The following is a 17,640-nucleotide window of genomic DNA, read 5'->3' on the forward strand; positions in this document are numbered from 1 at the left end:
ATAGCTGTATTGTAGCTTCGCCAGGTTGACACCTCTTTTTCAGATATATCTGGTGCTGTATTAGGCCAGCACTCTTGCACTTTTCATTGAACCACTGCTGGCTTGATGGAAATGGTAGACTGCGCCAGACCATGAATTTATGGACTATGGTTGAATCTAATTTTACTGCTTCGGATGGCCTAAATTGCCTCTTGGATGCTGATTTTTGACTTGTTAGATCTGTTGGAGGTCTGTCTGATTTAGCAAAGGTGGTAAAGTAGTCTCCACAACAATTGGCTGATGGTCACTCAACCAACACCGCTGTGAACGGACTCCGAGATAGGTGTTTTGAAAGATATTGTAACATCACAGGAAAGCTGTAAGATGACTGACTGAGAGAATAATGGATTTGTGGAACTGGTAGCTCGGTGTTGGGAGGGCAGGGTGCGGTATTTGAGAGACAAAATTGGACAGTGACGTTGGAGGAAAGTTGTGAATTGATTGGATGCTTGTTATGTGGTTATTGGAACTATGAAGAGCTGAAATTGAGAAAAATGGAAAGTAGGAAACTTGATTGTATTCCTCATTGTATCAGTTGTTTGGATTCTAATATTTAAGACAGTACACTAAGAGGTGTGAGAGGGGATACTAATTTATATAATAATTAATCACTTCATTCAGGCAAGTCACAATAAAAATTGCAGAGCAAGAGATGTGTTGTAATTGTATGATGCATGTGCTCCTGGATGCTAGTGTAATTAGAGAGATCAGTCTATGGCTAGGCTTTGCAACTTGAGCAGCTTTGGGTCAGAGTTTATGAGCTGGAGGTTCAAATACAGACACAGCAACACATCAGGGATGTGGAAATTTATCCGGTTTTAATAGAAGACGCAGTCACACTTCTTAGAATAAGATCTTTTCATTGATTCCTGGTCAGAAAAAGGAAGAAACTCAGCAGATCTGACAGCAGAGATAGCAGGTACTCCTGATGCTGCAGAATCTGAGATAACAAGGTATGGAGCTGGATGAACACAGCAGGCCAAGCAGCATCAGTGGAGCAGGAATGCTGACATTTTGGGTCTGGACCCTTCTTCAGAAATGGGGGAGAGAAAGGGGATTCTGAAATAAATAGAGAGAGAGGGGGAGGCAGATGGAAGATGGATGACCATCTTCGATACCTCTCTCTCCTTCCTGGGCCTCTCTGTTTCCATCTCTGGCAACCACCAGGAAACAATATCCATTTCAAGCCTACCGACTCCCACAGCTACTTAGAATACACCTCCTCCCACATCACCTTGCTGCAAAAATGCCATTCCCTATTCCCAATTCCTTCGCCTCTGCCGCATCTGCTCCCGAGATGAGACATTTCACTCTCTGACATCCCAGATGTCCTTGTTTTTCAAGGACTGCAACTTTGCTTCCACTGCGGTCAAAAACGCTCTTGACCGCACCCCTCACATTTCCCGCAACTCATCCGTCACACCCCCTCCCGCAATAACAACCAAAACAGAATCCCCCTCGTCCTCACGTACCACCCCACCAAACTCCAGATCCAACATCATCCTCTAGCACTTCTGCCACCTGCAATATTACCCCACCACCAAAGACATTTTTCCCTCTCCCACCCTTATCTGCCTTTTGGAGGGACCACTCCCTATGACTCCCTTGTTAGCTCCACACTCCCCACCAGCCCCATCACCGCATGAAGTGCTACACGTCCACCCTCACCCCCATCCCAGGCCCAAAGAAAACCTTCCACATCAAACAGATGTTTACCTGCACATCTGTTAATGTGGTATACGGTATCCACTGTTACCGACGTGGCCTCCTCTACTTCGGGGAAATCAAGCTCAGGCTTCAAAACTGCTTTGTGGAACACCTACATTCGGTTTGTGACAAACAACTACACCTCTCAGTCGCAAACCATTTCAACTCCCCCTCCCACTCCTTGACATGTCCATCCTGGGCCTCCTGCAGTGCCACAATGATGCCACCTGAAGGTTGCAGGAACAGCAACTTATATTCTGCTTGGGAGCCCTGCAGCCCAATGGTATCACTTCACAAGCTTCAAAATCTGCCCTCCCCCCACTGCATCCCAAAACCAGCCCAGCTCGTCCCTGCCTCCCTAACCTGTCCACCCTTTCTCCCACCTTTCCCCTCCTCCCACCTCAAGCCCCACCCCCACCTCGCACCTACCAGCCTCAACTCGGACCCCCTAACCTGTCCGTCCTCCCTGGACTGACAAACCCCCACACTCTAACTCCCCACCGACACTCACCTTTACTGGCTCCATCCCTGCCTCCTTGACCTATCCGTCTTCTCTCCACCTATCTGCTCCTTTATCCATCGTCAATCCGCCTCCCCGTCTCTATTTATTTCAGAATCCCCTTCCCCTCCCCCAGATGTGACAGGATCTGAGGAAAGGAAGCAGAGGGCTGACAGCAGCTAGGAAAATGTGGTTATCATGCTGTAGGCAGGGGTTTGCGGTGTTGTGGGGGAGGGGGTGCTGACAAAAGAGTGAGCAGTTGGGTGCAAGTGGAGCCCAATAAGAGGACGACAGCTTCCTGATTACAACTTAGCAAGGAATGCTTGGTGGTGTGGAAAACAGGATCACTATTTGACAAAATACACCTTGCAGCGAAATCACCTGTAAACACTCTCCATCATGCCTCAACATAACACAGGTACAAGCTGTAATGAAACCATTTTTAAGACAAGAGGGGAAAGGATAAAATTATTGCGGTGGGGTAGATTGCCTTCAAGTGGTGCTGGAGGATTTCAAGACTGGTATAGCCGCACTCGGGCATAACATTTCAGCACAGGAACAAAACAGAAGAAGGATAAACTTTATTAATTCAGCAGGACAGGTTTTATATTCAATGTAAAAACATTGCCCTTAAAGCAACAAATCATTCTACTTACAGAATTACTTTGCTGGCGCATTGTCTAAATATTGCTCAGTCATCCAGCAACTAATTTATAAGTAGTTCTTCTTCCAAGGTCACAGTCGTTATGACCAAAGAAGATTTGAAACAAAATTCTCAGGATTTGGTAGGTTTGCGAAATATTGCTAACATTTTAGATATGAAATACTATTTATCAATTTGTTTTATTGAACTCAGAGCACAACGTACTAAACTAGAATTTAAAAAAGCTCCTCCACTCACTAAATTCTGCAATCAGAAACACCAACAGAAACATCATAATCACCGAATAATGCAAATGTATGTTGAAAAAGAAAACTCAGTATTAGATTACATATATTTAATACTTACCTTCAAACGTGCTTATTTAAAGTACAAATGCAAAGAACTGTATCTGACGTGTCCCAGGTGTATTTTTTGTCTGCTTTTAAAATGTCTGCTACTGCACTGAAGCCATGGAAATGTATAGTTTCCTCACCACCTCACCAAGTTCTCACTATATGAAAAATTCATCCTTGTATCTATTTTGAAGGAAAAGTAGCATCAGCTGAACCAAGCTAATGTAAAAGAAGACAAGTAACTGGAAACTTTAAGGTAGAGGTGGGAGCAGGTAAAGAAAGAAGAAGATAAAAGAAAGAGTACAACTGAACTGGAGCCTTGTGTACTGTGACTGGACGACATTTAAAATGGCAAGAATCTAGAAAAGTCAGCAAATTAATATTTTGTTCAATGTGTGTATATTTATTATACTAAAGTAGAAATTTTTCATTGATGCCTTAATATGCTGACTAATGCAGAAGTACTTGTGCCCCAATACCCCAATTGTAGTATTTTGCTATGCTAAAGACAGTATAGAAAAACACATCTGATATTGCCGAATGGATACCTTTGAGAACAAGTCTTGATCTGAGCAAAGAACTGGGGTGTTTTCAAAGATGTGGTCGACTTCTTGCTCCAATTAGTGCTCTGTGGGCTTTAACTGGGTGATGTGACAACAGAAAGCTGTTAATAAATGATTGAGATAACAGTTGATGCTCAGCCAGAAGAACAGCCTGCTACTAATGTAGCAACTGTCTGTTTGATATAACTTGTTTTGTAGTAATACATTGCTTCAAGAATTAAAGAACAGGATAAGAGGCAGGAGGAGTTCAGCATAAAGCAACCTCTTGACCATCCAGTGACTTTGGAACACTTTTTAACATACGTTATGTGCTGACAATTCCTCGGTATTTTGCTTTACATTGCAAATCAGTGAGGAACACGTCCTTGCTGTTTCATGTAGTATCGATCGACTCTACATTTTTCCCCCAAGAGCACCTTTTCAAAGTTTTGAATATTCATGAAGACAAAAGGCTGAACACCCCAGAGAACACCGGATGGCATTGGAAATCAATTCTCAGAGTCAAAACATAAACATTAATCCTTGCCAATCATTACAAAACACATTCATTGGAAGGCTTGCAATATCTGAACCTGGGTGGAAGTACTGAACACTGACAACATCAACCAGCTGGAGAATATTATTGTCCAAAGCCATACAGCCTGAATTAAGGCACAGCAGACCAATACATACCTGTAAGATAACAATATGTAGGAAATCTCACTGAAGAATCTATTTATATGGTGAAAGACCAGTTTCCTCTGGTACCTCAACAGAATAAAATTGCAGCATACGATGAAAAGAAGTGTCTTTGCTGAATAAAGCTTGCAGAAGCGGGAGTAGGCTAGACAGATGTACTTCACAGTTTTTCGAAAAAATAATTATGCTTCAAACAGGTATACTTACGTTGACCCCATTGACCACTGTTGGGGTTCAAGTAATTTGGATACAGTCCTTGTGGTTTATCCAAACGATTCAAAACTTTGCGAATGTTCATCATCTGTCAAAAAAGCAGGAATTATTGCATTTTGCATTTCTAAATTGATAGAATTATCTATGAACAATAAAAACAGATTGAGCCCTAAAACTAAATCAAGGAAAAATTAAAAGCTGCTGCTCCAGAACCTAATTTATATTTTAATAGGTTTCAAATATTCTCTCTCCTCCTGTTACAGCTGAATATGCCTTTTTGTTCCCTCAAGCACAGTCAAAACAAAATAAATATTTTAGTTTTACATAAAATTAGAGAATTTGCTCTTGTGAAACAAAAAATGTGAGTCAATTTTGTCAGTTTGTGTAATTCAAAGGCATAGCTTTCAGTCAAGGTTGGTGTTGTGTTGTTCAGGTAGTGTTGTGACTTAATTTACTGTAATTAGCATTGTTAAAAGGAGACAAGAAATGGCAGTTTTTGGTATCGCACTCATCAGGACAAAGATGCAAGATGCAGAGTTGATAAAGGAGTCGTATGGTTTGAAAGGAGGCTGCTAACTGGTCAGTTCATCGTTGGCATCGATCCACAGATTAGTTCCAGTTTCTTACAGTAGCATCCTGTTGATTTGATCAGACAGCAGATTATATTGGGTTTGGTATTGTGTACTGTGACAGGCTTAATTCAAGACTTGAGTAGAGTGCCACAGGATAGCAGTGATCACAATATGATTGAATTTTACAAACAAAAAAACGGAATTGCAAGGAAAATTCAGGTCAGGCAGCATCTGTGGAGACAAAGCAGAGTTAACATTTTGGGTCCAATGACCCTTCTTCAGCCTGAATGTCGCTAAGAAAAGGTTGGTGTATGTGCTGAAGACTTTTCGGGGGAGGGGTACATGATAGGGGGAGATCTAGCCTTGAGTGAGGGAGAACAGTTGGACAAAGGAATGGGTAAAGGTCAGTCTGCGGGAACTAATAGCAGCCAATGGGGACCATTAACAGCTGACAATGGGGTTGTTTCGTGGCAGCAAGCCACGTGATGACAAGACCTGGTGTGTGGGGTGTTTGGCTAAGGACATGGAAGAAGGTACCGAGGCCCTAAAATTATGAAGGCTACAGAGTCACCATGTGGAAAATGAGATGCTGTTCTTTTAGTTTGCACTAAACTTTGCTGGGGCGCTGCAGCAAGCCTGAAACAGAAATGCTGGCCAGGGAACATGGTGCTGTGTTGAAATTGCAGGCAAATGGAAGGTCAGGGTCATTTCTGCACATAGAACATAGGTGTTCTGCAAGGTGGTTGCCCAGCCTGCATTTTATCTCCCCAATGTACAGCTGAAAACATTGCAAGATCTTCACTATCCCAAAACCCAGACAAGCCTTCCAGTTGAAGCAGTGATTTACCTGCAATTCATTCAATGCAGTCTACTGTATTTGGGGCTCACAATGTGGTCTCCACAATGCAGATGCACAACTGGCATCCACTCGCTCAAGGCAAGACATGTGGCAAAAGACTGTGTGGCAACCCAAGATGATCCAAGAGAAGATTTACGCTGCCCTGCGAGACCCACCTTTGTGGAAGACAGCCAGCCTTTTAGAGAGAAAGGAAATCCCAACGGCCCAGCTCAAATACAAGGATCATTGTGGGTAATAAGTTTCCTTAGGCTGACAGAGCTAGATAATGAATAAATACGGTGGGAATTTGGGAAAAGTTCACATGGTGTTTTTAAGACAGTAATATTTTGTTAATAAAATTGAACTGAACTTAAAATGAAATTGTGTCCCCTTGCCTGCCTTACTGACAAGAGTGCTTGGGTAAAGTGTTTTTAATACATAAACTGGTTGAAACATAGGCATTTCAGAATACTCAGGATAAGCATATTCCTAACAGAGAAAAGCTGCAAAGGAAGGATCCACAAAAGAAGTTAAAGAACGCCTCTTAAGGAAAAAGCAAATAACTGTAAAAAAACGAGCGATAGGTTAAATGATTATCAGAAATCAAAGAATGGCAGAAAGATTATCCAGGACAAAAAAAAGAGTATGAGAGGAAGCTCACTACAAATGCAAAAGGGAGCAGCAAATGTTTCTACAGGTACTGAAGAAGTAAAAGCAAAAATAGGTATGGATCGTCTGGAGAGAGAGAGAATGGAGAGTTGATAGTACATAATAAGGGGATGGTGGATAAAGTAAACAAATATTTCATTTCTGACTAAACTATAAAGGTCACAGAAAATTTGAGTAATAGCTGTAAATTAGGAGGTAGAAAGGAGAAAGGAATTTCGCGAAACTGCAATAACAAAGGTAATCGTACTAAGCAAACTGACAGGGCTGCAGGCTGGCAAGTCTCCAGGTCCAAATAGTCTTCAGTCTATACTTTAAAAACATTGCTAATTATGTAATAGATGCATTGATGTTAATTTTCCAAAACTCCCCCAATTCGGCAAGTATCCATTGGACGGAAAAGTACCAAACATAGCACCCAACATCCTTGCCTTGTTAAAGAAGTGAGGGAGGCAGAAAACAGGACACTACAGTTAATAAAGCTTGATGTTTATCTTGGAGAAGGTGTTAGAATTAATTAGTAATAAGTCTATAGCTATGCTCTAGGAGCCGCTATAGGCAATTGGGAAGGTTAGCATGGTTTTGTGAGGGTTAAGAAATTTATTAAATATCTTTGAAGGAGTAACATGCTGTGGATAAATGGGGACCTCTGGGTGAACTATACTTGGATTACCAGGAGACATTTGATAAAGTGCCACAAAGGACAGTCCAAAAAGAAAAGGCTATGGTTAGGGGTAACATATGAACATGGGCTGAGGATTGGATCTGAAAGACATGAGTGTATGCATAAATTGGTCTTTGTGTGATTGGCAGGATGAGATAAGTGGAGTTCTATAGGAGTCAATTTGCCATCTTAATCTTTTACAATTGACATCAATGATGTAGATGAGGGAGTGAAGATGTGGTAGTTACGTTTGTACCCAACACAATGATAGGCTGGAAATTATAAAATAAAGAAGACATTAGGAAGTTGCAGACGGATATGCATACAACTAGAGTAAGTTGGTAAAAATCTGGCAGGTAGAGCAAAATCTGAAGTTGTTCATTTTGGCAGGAAGAATGAAAACGTGGACTCTTACTTAAATAGGCAATGACTGCAAAAATACAAATTGGAGAAGGACTTAGGTGCTCTTGTGCATGAAGTCCCAAATAATCAACAGCAGATAGAGCATATAATTAGGGAAGCTGATGGGACGCCATCCTTCATTGTCAGGGGAAGTAAACTTAGAAGTGAAGATGTAATGGCTCAGTTTTAATAGGGCAATGGTGAGGCCATATGTTGAATACTGTATCCAGATATGGCTTCCTTGCTTAAGGAAGGATGTAAATGCATTGGAGATGGTTCAGAGGAGGTTTACTGGATTAATACCTGGAGTTAAGTGAGTTTATGTTTTATCAGAATAGGTTGGATAGCTTAGGATATTTCCACTGGAATTTAGAAGAGTGAGGGGTGACTGGGTTGAAATGTATTAGATCCTGAAGGGTCTTGACAAACAACATTTCCCATTCCCCATTTGCAGTGCACACCATGCCAATTGTGATCAAGTAGCCTGTGCTTGCAATCTCAGAACAGCAGGTCCAAATGATGTGATTCTGCTATTGGACATAATTTATTGAATAATCCAGACTGTTCTAAGAATTACAACAGAAACCAATTTAAGATCAACCATGTTTGCAATGTAATGCAATTGCATGCACTAGAAATTACATACATTAATCCACAGAACCCTATTTTTTATACACTCACTGCACCATTTTTACTGATATAAAAGATCGTTGAGACTCCATTTTTGCTGCTTTCCCTTAGGAGCATCCTGACTAGAGAACATCTGCCTAGTCTGAGTACTAAGATTGATACTTTTGATGCATCTCTGTGCTAATGGCAGTTCAAATTATTATGTTGTGTAAATCAGTATCCCTTTTTCTCAATTTTTTTTTCTTGCATTTTAGTCCTGATGAGTGCTGGACAAAAAGGACCTATTGGCTCTTTTTAACAATGTTTAAATTCTGTACTACTCAGAAATTATTAATACTTATTCATACCTTAGCACAATCAGATACAAAGTGCCAAGGGCTGGTCTCTTTCAAAATAGAACATAAAAGAGAAAGAGAAGGCAACTCATCTGAGACTGCATTAAGATGAGCTTGGGGAAGTGAGGTGAGGTATAGCGTGGTAGTGGAGCTCAGTCATGCAGGACATCTACTTTATAAATTAGTTCATGGTAATCCTCTGTTATTAGAAGGAGGTGTTTGAAATTATTCAACATTTAGACAGGCTTAGGCATTAACTAGTCAGCATTTCATTTTGTACCATTTTTAAATTTCTTACCAAAGTATAATGTGGTAACTGACCTTTTCTGCAAACACTGGATTTCCAGATAGTTGACTTAAATGCATGAACTCGAGATGCAAGGTGCCAAATTCAGCCAAGATACTGCTACCTCCCGAGGCCCAAGGCCAGTTTCGACCAATTCCACTGTAAAAGCATATTCAATGTAGAATGTAGTAAAGTTGTCAGAAACATACCGATTATTTTCTGTGACATAGAAAAGTACTTGAAATGGATGAGCCAAACATTTAAATGGCAGGGAAAATATAAGCAAAGCATAACGTGCAATTTCCAATATATCTAGCAAAACTGAATTAATTCATTTTAATGCTAAAAGCAATGCTTGATTTAATCTACATTTTAAAACAACTAACCATGTACGGTCTACAAATTTCAACTTGTAAATAGAGTGTGGGTATGTTACAGTGTACCACACACTGAATTTAAAAACTGGTGTCATCTTGAAATCCATCCTGTTTTACCTAAACATAAAATTTTGTTTATTGTAATATGTTCTGTCATTTATGACACAGAACAGCTCCCTTACTGCATATTGGAAATGGTCCAGGCCCAGTCCATTCATACACCTAATAAACACAAGGTAGAGTTTTGCTGAAATGCTTAGATGGAGGGCTTCCTTAAACAAACAGTAAAGAGCAAGTTTTAACTAGAGACTATATTTATTTGTCAAGTAGATCAATCACATGGTGATTGTTTTGATTCTGGAAGGGAGAATTAATTAGCTTACGATCGACGAAAATAATTAGCTTTTCTCTCAACTGAAACTCTGAAAGCAAATATTTAAGAAAGAGCAATGGTGGCCTCATGTTGCCACTTGGTTCACGTTGCTGATTGCTGTGCAGGTAAGTTAAAAGTCACTTCCTTAAAAACAGATTTTTTTTTCCAATTTAAATTCATGCAGTGTATTAAAATTGGCATCACACTTCATTAACCAACATCTACCTTGGCAGCCAGAAGCAGGACTTCTGCACACATTTTACCCAATGTATAAGCCACCTAATCAAGACGTGTTCGGATATTTATTGGGTCGTATAATTTGTCATTGGTATATTGATATTCCAGATCATATACTTGGGACTAAAAGAATGGACCATTCAGTCATTAGATTGAACACAGTTTAGAAGTATTACATTGCAGTTTTGTGCCACAACATTTAACCTAAGGGTTTTAGATGATTAAAATCTAAATCCTCTTATCAGATGACAAAGGCTATCTATTAAATGTAATAAAAACATCCCTAGCATATCTTATATGATGGTACATTCCCCTGCAGACATACTGCTCTCTCTCTCTCTCATCTGTGTGTGTCCCTCTCTCTCTCTGCATATATGCGCACACATATACCCGAAATGCCATCATTGCGGATTCCTAATTGCCCAGACAGCAGTTAAGCATCAACCACATTGCTGTGGGTCTGGAGCCAGACTGGGCAGTCTCCTTCCCTAAGGGACATTAGTGAACCAGATGGGTCTTCCTGATAATCAGCAATGGTTTCATGGTCATGATTAGGAACTTAATTCTCATCTTTTTGTTGCATTCAAGTTTCACCAGCTGCTACATTGGGATTTGAGCCCAGGTCCCCAGAACATTACCTGGGTCTCTGGATCAATAGTCTTAGCGATAATACCACTAAACCATCACCACCCCTATGTTGAAGATGCTCATATCAACCCTGTCATTACTGTATACCACTCTACTGTGTCTATCCTGCCAGTAGAACAAGACATATTCAAGGGTGGTGGCATTGTTCCTGGAAGAGTGTGTGAACTATGATTCTCTGAACATTACAGTGTAAAGCTGTTGCTTAATTAGCCAATGTGGCAGCTCTCCCAACTTTCATATTAGTCCCTAGATGTTGAAGTGGACTTTTCAGAAACAATAGGGTTGACACTACCATTGTCATTTCTGGTGCCTAGGGCGATGCTATGTTGTCTATTCCATTTCAATTCTTTTTTGAGGTGTTTTAGCAGTTGATACTACAAAATGGCTTGCTAGAACAATTAAGAGCAGTTAAGAATCAACCAAATAGCTATGAGTCTGACAAGCAAAGCTAATAGCCAGAGCATGGCTATTTCAGGCAGAATCAGTTCAATCAGCTGTTTGCATCTCATTTTGGTGTGAATTAATGTCACTTTTGAGCGTAAGATTATAGATTATCATGATTATGGCTTATCATCACTCAATATGCAGCCATTGTTGATGTAAAACCAGGCTGGGACATGTGAAATAAAATTAAAACACTGGAGTCCATACAATAAGACAAAGCAGTGCAGACAGATTTTAGAGCTCTTCACTTGAGATGACAGGAGTTCTTTGACTCAGAAGTTAGGTCCATTTTTGTGTTCTACAATGAAATGACTAGTTACTGCATTTTGACCTCATTCAATAAGCCGTATTGATAAGATTTATGAGCCTGCGTACATACTGGTTTACTTTATGATGACGTGCAGCATTTTCAATTACAGGTTAGTGTCTCAGAATCCCACCTCATATAGCAGCTAAACCGAGTGAATACCAACTTGACTAATGAAACTGATGTAAAAACTATAGAAATAAATTTTGTAATTAGTTTTTGATTACATTCTTACTTTTTAAAACGGAAAACAGTTTAATCCTAACTTTTAAATGGAAAAGTCCTAGGGAAAATTGATGAACAGAAAGATCTGGGTGTTCAGGTCCATTGTTCCCTGAAGGTGACAACGCAGGTCAATAGGGTGGTCAAGGCGGCATATGGCATGCTTTCCTTCACTGGGCGGGATAGAGTACAAGAGTTGGCAGGTCATGTTACAGTTGTATAGGACTTTGGTTCGGCCACTTTTGGAGTACTGTGTACAGTTCTGGTCACCACATTACCAAAAAAGATGTGAAAGCTTTGGAGAGGGTGCAGAGGAGGTTCACCAGGATGTTGCCTGGTATGGAGGGTGCTAGCTATGAAGACAGGTTGAGTAGATTACGATTATTTTCATTAGAAAGACGGAGATTGAGGGGGGACCTGATTGAGGTCTACAAAATCATGAGGGGTATAGACAGGGTGGGTAGCAAAAATCTTTTTCCCAGAGTGGGGGACTCAATTACTAGGGGACTCAATTACTAGGGGTCATGAGTTCAAAGTGAGAGGAGGGAAGTTTAAGGGAGATATGCGTGGAAAGTTCGTTACACAGAGGGTGGTGGGTGCCTGGAACGCATTGCCAGCGGAGGTGGTAGACGCAGACACGTTAGAGTCTTTTAAGATATATTTGGACAGGTAGCAAATGCACACAGACCGTTAGAAAATAGATGACAGGTTTGACAGAGGATCTTGATCGGTGCAGGCTCGGAGGGCCGAAGGGCCTGTTCTTGTTCTGTAGGTTTGTTTGTTTCTTCGTTTGTGAACTTGGTCCAATATATTTACTTCTCATCCAGAAGCTTGTAGAATCAAGAAGGCCATAGCACATAATATAGTCTGAAACTTCAACGCAGCAGTGAGGGAGTGCTCTATTATTGGATGTAGTATTCTTTGAATAAGACATTAAACCACATCTGCATCTGCCTCTCCTGCTAGTTCAGATACTTTGTTTTACATCCCCATGGCCTTATTTGAAAGGAGACAGAGCTCTTCCAGTGTCAAGGTCACAATCACTTGCTTACATTGCACCAAAAGCAGATTGACTAGCGCCCGTTCAATTTGCTGTTCAAGGGGTTTTGCAGTGATGAAATTAGTTGCATTTGGTTATCGAGATTGACTTAGAAAATGGAAATAATTAGACATGGTCTCTTTCAGGGATGTCTTGTGAGGCATAGTAAGTTGCTATCTACATTCAGTTCATTTTTTTCATAATTCAAAAGAAAAGGTTGCTGTCTAAATTGTGATGAATTAATTGCAATTCCACTAAAAGTACTGAAATTAATAGTTAAAATGCTCATATTTGCATTGAGCACAACCTACTTATAATGTTAAATATAGTTGCATATTGAAGACATGAATAATTTCTAAAAATTTTATGATAGAGAAGTTGTCAAGTAGCAAGAGTTGAGAAAATCTCTAATTTGAAACCCAGCAGAAACCGTCAACATTCAAATTTAGGGAGGATAGATTGTTAGAGAACAACAATAGATATTGATATATTGGCCAAAGAATGAAGATTGTCCTAAACACCAGAAAGGCTAATGCTTCTAATAAATCCTGCGAAATGTACCAATTCCGACACCTTCAATTGAGATTCACGGTGAAGTACTGGAAAATGTCCCTCACCTATCATTGCTTCGAAGCTATCATTAATGAAGGGTTACCCCACTAAATAAATATTGGCCTTGCTAGTGAAAGACACAGTCCACACATGATGACAGTAAATCAAAACAAAATTAAACTGTCTTCTAATGAACGTACCCATTGTCTGGTGTCCATTTTAGCACTTTATTGGTGACAAAATTGTTTTTGAAACAAAGATTTTACACAAAGATTCATTACTTAATCAAATTCAAAATGTTCTCAGATACCATCCCACATTTAGCACTTATTTTAGATCAAAATGCTTATCCAAATTTGCTACTTCCTGAAGTATTCATTCTTACATGATTCATGTACCTGGCTATATTCTATCCACAGGTGGCATCCAACATTGACACATCTTTGTTTAAGCCCTACCCCACAAGGATGATTTTTTTTCAATAAAGGTGAATGAAACCAAAAATAATCAGAGCCATCATGTCACTTGAGCATTGATAAACCATGTGTACAATTCATATCTGAAATAGGAGTAGTGTTCAGAACTCAGTCTGTAATCGGATTTAATGGGAAGAAGTAGTAGTTAGGGTCATTCAATCCTGGACTATCCTGAACTGAAGAAAACCTCATTGCTAAAGTAATAACTTATTCAGACTTTGGTCATGAAGAAACTAGACAAATGTTTAGGACCTAGTCACTTAGACAGGATATTAAATCGTGAGGAAACACAGAAGCTAATGTGATGACCTATCAAAATTTCTCTCTCTTTAGGAATTGTCACCGTTGAATAGAATACTGCCAATGTTCTTCCCTTACTTAAGAAAGATTGCAGAAATAAACTATGAAAATGTATGTCTAATAATCACATGTTAATTGTGGGTAAGTAACAACAATTGAGTAGTTTGCCAAACATAAATTGATTAGAGAAAGCCAACACGAAGCTGCAAAGAGTAAGAGAAAGTCATATGTAATGAATCCAGATGAATTTTTGAAGCATTTGGTGGATAAAGTGTCTGAGCATTTTATTTATATGGATTTCCGAAAGGCATTCAATATAGTTCCATATTAAAGAGGTTTTCAACAATATTAACAGAGTATGGATTGGAGGCAAAACTTGACTGGAAGACAGGCTGATTACTAGGAGACGGTGAGAAAGGATAGATGATATTCATTTCAATTGCTAAGACGTAAAGAAACTAACATCTTTGACCTTTTGAGCCTGTTATTGTCTCATGTGGTTCAGTGTTTAATTTTGCTTTATAATACTCACGTGAAGCACCACGGACATGTCATTATGTTAAAGGCAATATATTTAAATAAAATGTTCTGGTTTTATACATCAATGACTTGAATGAAGGAATACAGCCATACATCTTTAACTGTTGATAATCCTAAGTGGCATGGTAAATAGGAGCAAAATAATGCAACAGGGCGACCAAACTAAGTATTTGGATAAAAGTGGTAGATTCTGTTCTACAAACGGAAGTTTGAATCGAAAAATGATGGATCAACATTTTGAGTATTGTGTGCAGTTTTGGGTCCAATATCTCAGGAATGATGTACTGGCCCTGGTGCAGATTCAGAGGAGATTTGTGTGAATGGTCCCACGAATGGAAAGCTTAACATGTGAGGAACATTTGAGGACTCTGGGTCTATACTCATTGGTGTTTAGAAGGATGAGGGGGAGATCTAATTGAAACTTTCAGAATACTGAATGACCTGGACAAAATGGAAGTTGGGAAGATGGGAAGATTGGTAGGACAGACTAGGACCCGAGGGCACAGCCTTAGAGTAAAGGGAAGACCTTTTAGAACAGAGATAAAGAGAAACCTCTTCAGCCAGAGAGTGTTGAATCTATGGAATTCACTGCCACAGAAAGCTGTGGAGGCCAGGTCATTCAGTTCATTTAAGACTGAGATAGATAGGTTCTTGATTATCAAGGGGATCAAGGGTTATGGGGAGAAAGCAGGAGAATGGGGTTGAGGAACTTATCAGCCATGACTGAATGGCGGAGCAGACTCGATGGGCGGAATGGCCTAATTTCTGCTCATATGTCTTATGGTCTTAAGGCTCCTTCCAAACTAAAATCAAGGTTAGAGTCCTTCTGAAACAGTGGCCTTACTCCAGGATTGCTCAGAAACCAAGTGGCTGTTGACCCCTGTGCTGTGTTCATGGAAATTTGATCACATTGTGGTAGTTGGTAATGGTCAGTAAACATTCAAGAGTATTAGATATTTTTTCAGTTCATTACGACAAATTATTTAATTATAGTTCAGAAAACCCAGAGATTCAAAGGTTTTAGGGCAATTGAGAAGAGATTTAGCGTTCAGAAGCAAATTTAGTTTCTGGCCTTAAAGGAGGTCAGGTCAGTTGACAGAAAAGTTATATGATCAGAAAAAAAACAGTTTGTGCAGTGTCCAAATCAGGAGAGTTTGCTTAGAAATCAGTTTGAGTGTACCTATGTAAGAAGACTCCCCAGTTCACTGGAAGGAAGCTAGGGAGCATGAGTTAAGTCAAACTTAAAAGATTTGATAGAGAGGTAACTTCTCTGTACTTGAATTTCTGCAAATTGAAATGTTGTGAAATATGTTACAAAATATGACATGCTGTGTGTTTTAAGAATTTTCTACAAGTTCTTGTAAATCTAGATAGTTTGTCATTTTTTCATCCAGGAAAATTTATGAACTGTTGTTAAATAAACTCAGTAGCCTATATAACAAGGTATAGAGCTGGATGAACACAGCAGGTCGAGCATCCAGCTCTATACCTTGTTATCTCAGATTCTCCAGTATCTGCAGTTCCTACTATCTCTGTAGCCTCTATGACTATGTTTCTGTGGCTTATCACCATGTTAAGTAAAAAGAGGAAACATATCATCTATCAAGCCAGTTTTTTATGCTGGGATCTGGTTTGTCCAGCAGTATTATCTGCTCTGTTCATAACTATCTGGACAAATAAAATAAGCTTTACACCTTAGCAGTTTATTCAAAAGCACAAAGCAACACAAATGGAATCTTCCCAGCACCTGAATACCGGTGTCCGTGTCAAGAAATCTGGAAAAGTCAGATGAGATATTCAGTGAGGATATTACCAACGTAGCAGTCAAAAAGTTCCGTTGTTCAACCAAGTATTGGATGGTGGGGCAAGATTTCTGCTCTTAAGGGCCGCGGGGCCCCTATGCATAGAATATCACACAGAATCCCTCTCATTACTACTTAATCTCACCTCACTAACACGGTCCTTGGTTTCCAGGTCTGCTGGACCACCTGGATCGCTTTCACACCTCTAATCCTCTCAAGTGGGCAATTCTTTGAACTGTAATTAGCCGAGGGCTGTTTAACAGTTTACAAACCTAGTTTTTTCCACATTTATCTTACACTTGAAATTCACTTTCCAAAGCTAAAACACATATTCCTAAAACACACAACTCCTGAAATTAGAGATAACACAGTGAGGAACTGGACGAGCACAGTGGGACAGACAGCATTAGAAGAACAGGAAAGTTGACATTTTGGGTCAGGATCCTTCTTCAAAAAGGGAAAGATTTTCTGAAGAAAGGTCCCAACCCGAAACGTCAACTTTCCTGCTCCTCTGATGCTGCCTGGCTCCACACTGTGTTATCTCTGAACTTCTGAAATTAGATATTCATAACAGAATTACCTCACACATTACGAGAGCTGAGTGATGATGTATTTACGTTATCAAAAGAAAGGTGTTAAGTTAAAAGGCACACGACGAGCAATACCAGGATTCATTAACAGTTGGATTTTTAAGTCTACAGTAACCACAGGAATGGAGGGAAAAGCCAGTCGCCTAAATCTCTCACTCTTACCCAGAGATCCAGCTGTGGTATGTCAGGGCCTACAATGAGGTGAGCATTTCCAAGAATGTGAGAAAGCAGACAACATCTTGAACCAGAGATAGTAGGAACTGCAGATGCTGGAGAATCTGAGATGACAAGGTGTAGAGCTGGGTGAACACAGCAGGCCAAGCAGCATCAGAGGAGCAGGAAGGCTGACGTTTCAGGCCTAGACCCTTCTTAGAAGTATGGTCCCTCTAAGCTAAGACACTGCATTAAGAGGATACAGCAACTCATGAGGGTAGAAAACAAAAATGGCTTAACATTTTCTCAGATGCCTGGCCTTCCATTCTCCTGTATGGCACACCTTTGGTTCATACACTTAAAGCTGCGCTTATTCTTCTCTCTCCTCACGCCTCTCATCCACATCCAAACAACCATAGTTAATTTCATCTCACTGCTCTCTTGCACTCAAACCTCACTGCCAACCTCCATAGATGTCGTCTTTCACTTGTT

The 17,640-nt window shown here is 40.0% G+C and overlaps 1 protein-coding gene across 4 annotated transcripts in view; it reads right to left on the reverse strand.

Moving 5' to 3' along the window:
- The window catches only part of man1a1 (mannosidase, alpha, class 1A, member 1), a 422,282-nt gene that overhangs the window by 41,469 nt on the left and 363,173 nt on the right, over positions 1–17,640 (reverse strand). For all 4 annotated transcript variants that reach the window (XM_048531606.2, XM_059645384.1, XM_059645383.1 and 1 more), the window contains 2 exons: positions 9,124–9,247; positions 4,690–4,783 (listed from right to left, as the gene is read on the reverse strand). In XM_048531606.2, the coding sequence (XP_048387563.1) occupies positions 4,690–4,783; positions 9,124–9,247 (218 nt within the window). The remainder of the gene's footprint in view (positions 1–4,689; positions 4,784–9,123; positions 9,248–17,640) is intronic.

Source organism: Stegostoma tigrinum, chromosome 4, assembly GCF_030684315.1.
Source record: "Stegostoma tigrinum isolate sSteTig4 chromosome 4, sSteTig4.hap1, whole genome shotgun sequence".
Classification (NCBI taxonomy): domain Eukaryota; kingdom Metazoa; phylum Chordata; class Chondrichthyes; order Orectolobiformes; family Stegostomatidae; genus Stegostoma; species Stegostoma tigrinum.